The sequence below is a fragment of the Rhinichthys klamathensis genome, unplaced genomic scaffold (genome assembly GCF_029890125.1).
Source record: "Rhinichthys klamathensis goyatoka isolate OS25496 unplaced genomic scaffold, OSU_Roscu_1.1 h1tg000361l_1, whole genome shotgun sequence".
NCBI lineage: Eukaryota > Metazoa > Chordata > Actinopteri > Cypriniformes > Leuciscidae > Rhinichthys > Rhinichthys klamathensis.
Window position 1 is genome coordinate 21,797 of NW_026606870.1, and position 3,204 is coordinate 25,000.

General features: G+C 43.1%; 1 protein-coding gene across 1 annotated transcript in view; it reads right to left on the minus strand.

Annotated features, from left to right (window-relative positions):
* Positions 1-863: 863 nt before the first annotated feature.
* LOC130069343 (ephrin type-A receptor 7) overlaps positions 864-3,204 on the minus strand; it is a gene marked incomplete at its 3' end in the record, with an annotated part of 123,815 nt that continues 121,474 nt past the window's right edge. The window contains exon 5 of the mRNA XM_056233167.1: positions 864-1,211. Within this exon, the coding sequence (XP_056089142.1) occupies positions 864-1,211 (348 nt within the window). The remainder of the gene's footprint in view (positions 1,212-3,204) is intronic.

Consider the following 3,204-nt stretch of genomic DNA (forward strand, 5'->3'; position numbering starts at 1 on the left):
GTGTGTAGGGAAGTGTGTCTGTAAGTGTGTGTGAATGCTGTACCTGGCAGGCTGGTGGACACGTTGACCTGTGTGTCGTTAAGTGTGTAGGGAAGTGTGTCTGTAAGTGTGTGTGAATGTTGTACCTGGCAGGCTGGTGGACACGTTGACCTGTGTGTCGTTAAGTGTGTAGGGAAGTGTGTCTGTAAGTGTGTGTGAATGCTGTACCTGGCAGGCTGGTGGACACGTTGACCTGTGTGTCGGTAAGTGTGTAGGGAAGTGTGTCTGTAAGTGTGTGTGAATGTTGTACCTGGCAGGCTGGTGGACACGTTGACCTGTGTGTCGTTAAGGGTGTAGGGAAGTGTGTCTGTAAGTGTGTGTGCATGCTGTACCTGGCAGGCTGGTGGACACGTTGACCTGTGTGTCGTTAAGTGTGTAGGGAAGTGTGTCTGTAAGTGTGTGTGAATGTTGTACCTGGCAGGCTGGTGGACACGTTGACCTGTGTGTCGTTAAGTGTGTAGGGAAGTGTGTCTGTAAGTGTGTGTGAATGTTGTACCTGGCAGGCTGGTGGACACGTTGACCTGTGTGTCGTTAAGTGTGTAGGGAAGTGTGTCTGTAAGTGTGTGTGAATGCTGTACCTGGCAGGCTGGTGGACACGTTGACCTGTGTGTCGTTAAGTGTGTAGGGAAGTGTGTCTGTAAGTGTGTGTGAATGCTGTACCTGGCAGGCTGGTGGACACGTTGACCTGTGTGTCGTTAAGTGTGTAGGGAAGTGTGTCTGTAAGTGTGTGTGAATGCTGTACCTGGCAGGCTGGTGGACACGTTGACCTGTGTGTCGTTAAGTGTGTAGGGAAGTGTGTCTGTAAGTGTGTGTGAATGCTGTACCTGGCAGGCTGGTGGACACGTTGACCTGTGTGTAGAAGCGTTTGTTGGGCAGCAGCTCGGAGACGCCGTTGCGAGCCTCGACGCTGAAGGAGTAGTTGGAGTTGGGCAGCAGGTTCACGAGGGTCACGGTTCTCTCGGTCAGGCCGCTCTGCTGCGGGACGAAGCCCACGCTGGATCCACACGGCTCACACTGGACCCTCGGGGCCCTCGGGGGCCCGACACACCGACGGCAGCCCACGCTGTAGCTCAGGTCCCCACGGCCCCCAGAGTCACTGGGCCCGGCCCAGTCCAGCACCAGCGTCGACTGCTTCAGTGTGAAGACCAGGTCCCGAGGGGGAGACGGAGGCCCTGCGGGACGAGAGAGAGAGAGAGGGAACGAATGAAGAACTTGTTGAGCTCGATTACAATAAAAATACTGACATGTTCATTACCAGAGATTAGGAGAAAAAAGAGATTATATTGAAGGAGTGGATTCTGGAAGCAACTGCTGCTTCAATGTATATCTAATCAGTGATTATAATCAAGGTATTAATCAATATTTTTCCTTCTAAATATCACATGAGTTGAATGACTTCTCTAGGCTTATGAGATTTTATTTTCTATAGACGTGTGCGATTACTGAAATGTTCTCTAATGTGTGTATTAAATATCTGAGAGGTGACTGAGGGTCTGACCCCTGCTAGGAGTACAGTAACGGCTTCCAGAAGGGAAATATGGACTCGTTTTGTTTGAGAAAGATCTTCAACGTGTTAAAATATATATAAATATATCTGTTCTTATTAGGTGAAATTCTTCATTAGGTGAAAACAGAGATTACTACTAGCAGCAAGATACATGGAAGCCTGTCACAAAAAGATCATGATGATTGAAAATGCATTGAAACAATTGTCATGCCAATAAAGCACATTTTGAATTGAATTGAATTGATTAGTGCGCATTAAATGATGCTTGTTGAGCTTGATTACAATAAAAATAGTGAAATGTTCATTACCACCACCACCAAAAAAAGATACTCTAATTAACATGATGATAATTACTCCTCAATGAACTTATTCTTTTTAATAATTTAACCCAATTAGATACAACTGGGTGAAGCTTAACAGAGCTTGAGGCTTAAAATCACTTGAGAGGAAATGAACGCAGGCCATGGAAGAGAGAGAGAGAGAGAGAGAGAGAGAGAGAGAGGGAGAGAGAGAGAGAGATGTTCAAGACTGCACTGAAAAGAAATTGGAACAGAAAAAAAATATTTTTGAAATTGCTAATGAATTCCTCAAACAACACATGGAAAGTTACAAATTTAATTAATTGTGAAATTTTGAAGTAGAAAACCTGAAATAAGTATTTTCCTGTAATATGTACTCCAATCATTTTTTGTTTTATTTACAAGTTACTACATCTAAAAACTGGCAAAACTGTGTTGAAAAAAAATGTTTTTAAATATTTGAAATTGAAATTGAACTTAAAATCAATTGCATTTGAATTGATTAAAATTAAATTCAGACAATAGCTTAATAAAAATCACCATAAAACAACACTTAAATCCAACACTTTTGGCTACTTTCATAATATACTTGAATACACTTTTCATATATACACTTGAAGGTAAGTCCAGAGAATTCCTTCATTTCCACCCACAGAAAGCGTGCAGATTTCAAAAGGACATACAGTATAACTTACACAGGAACTGGAACACAGCAGCTGGACTCAACCACTGCTTATGAACTCGTTTCTCAGATTGTAGGATGAGTTTGTGATGAAAAGCAGTTGATTTCAAGATCAGATCAAGGACTCTAAAGCGTCTGTACAGAACTAGAACTGCATGTGTGAGTTTCTGCATTCACAACAACTTCCAGAAGCCTCCACTGATTTATGGAGAATGGTGTGGGCAGAATAAATGAGTCTCTTATCTCATAAAGAGAGAGAGAGAGAGAGAGAGCGATAGAGAGAGAGAGGGTCAGGGAGGAGAGGGATCGGATGCATTAATTGCTGCTGTCCTGTATTGGGACTGTTCTGCTGATGTTCTGCTGATGTTCTGCTGATGTTCTGCTGACTCGGGTCGAGCGGGTCGAGGCCGGAGACCCGCGTCTACAATGTCGCCTGTGAAGGGTTGGTCAAAATCCCTTGCCTCTTCAAATACATCTATAATCATATATCCTTTTGAATGCTTATATACTTCCTTTATAAATATATTCATTATCACATAATCATTTTTATATTCTTTGTGCTTGTGAAATTATATTTTCTTAAATGCATGTGATGTAAGTAACCAGTTTCTTTTAGGTGCATTCCAATCTTACTTTGAGATTGCACGCAGTACACGCAGGACACGAAGGCCACGTAA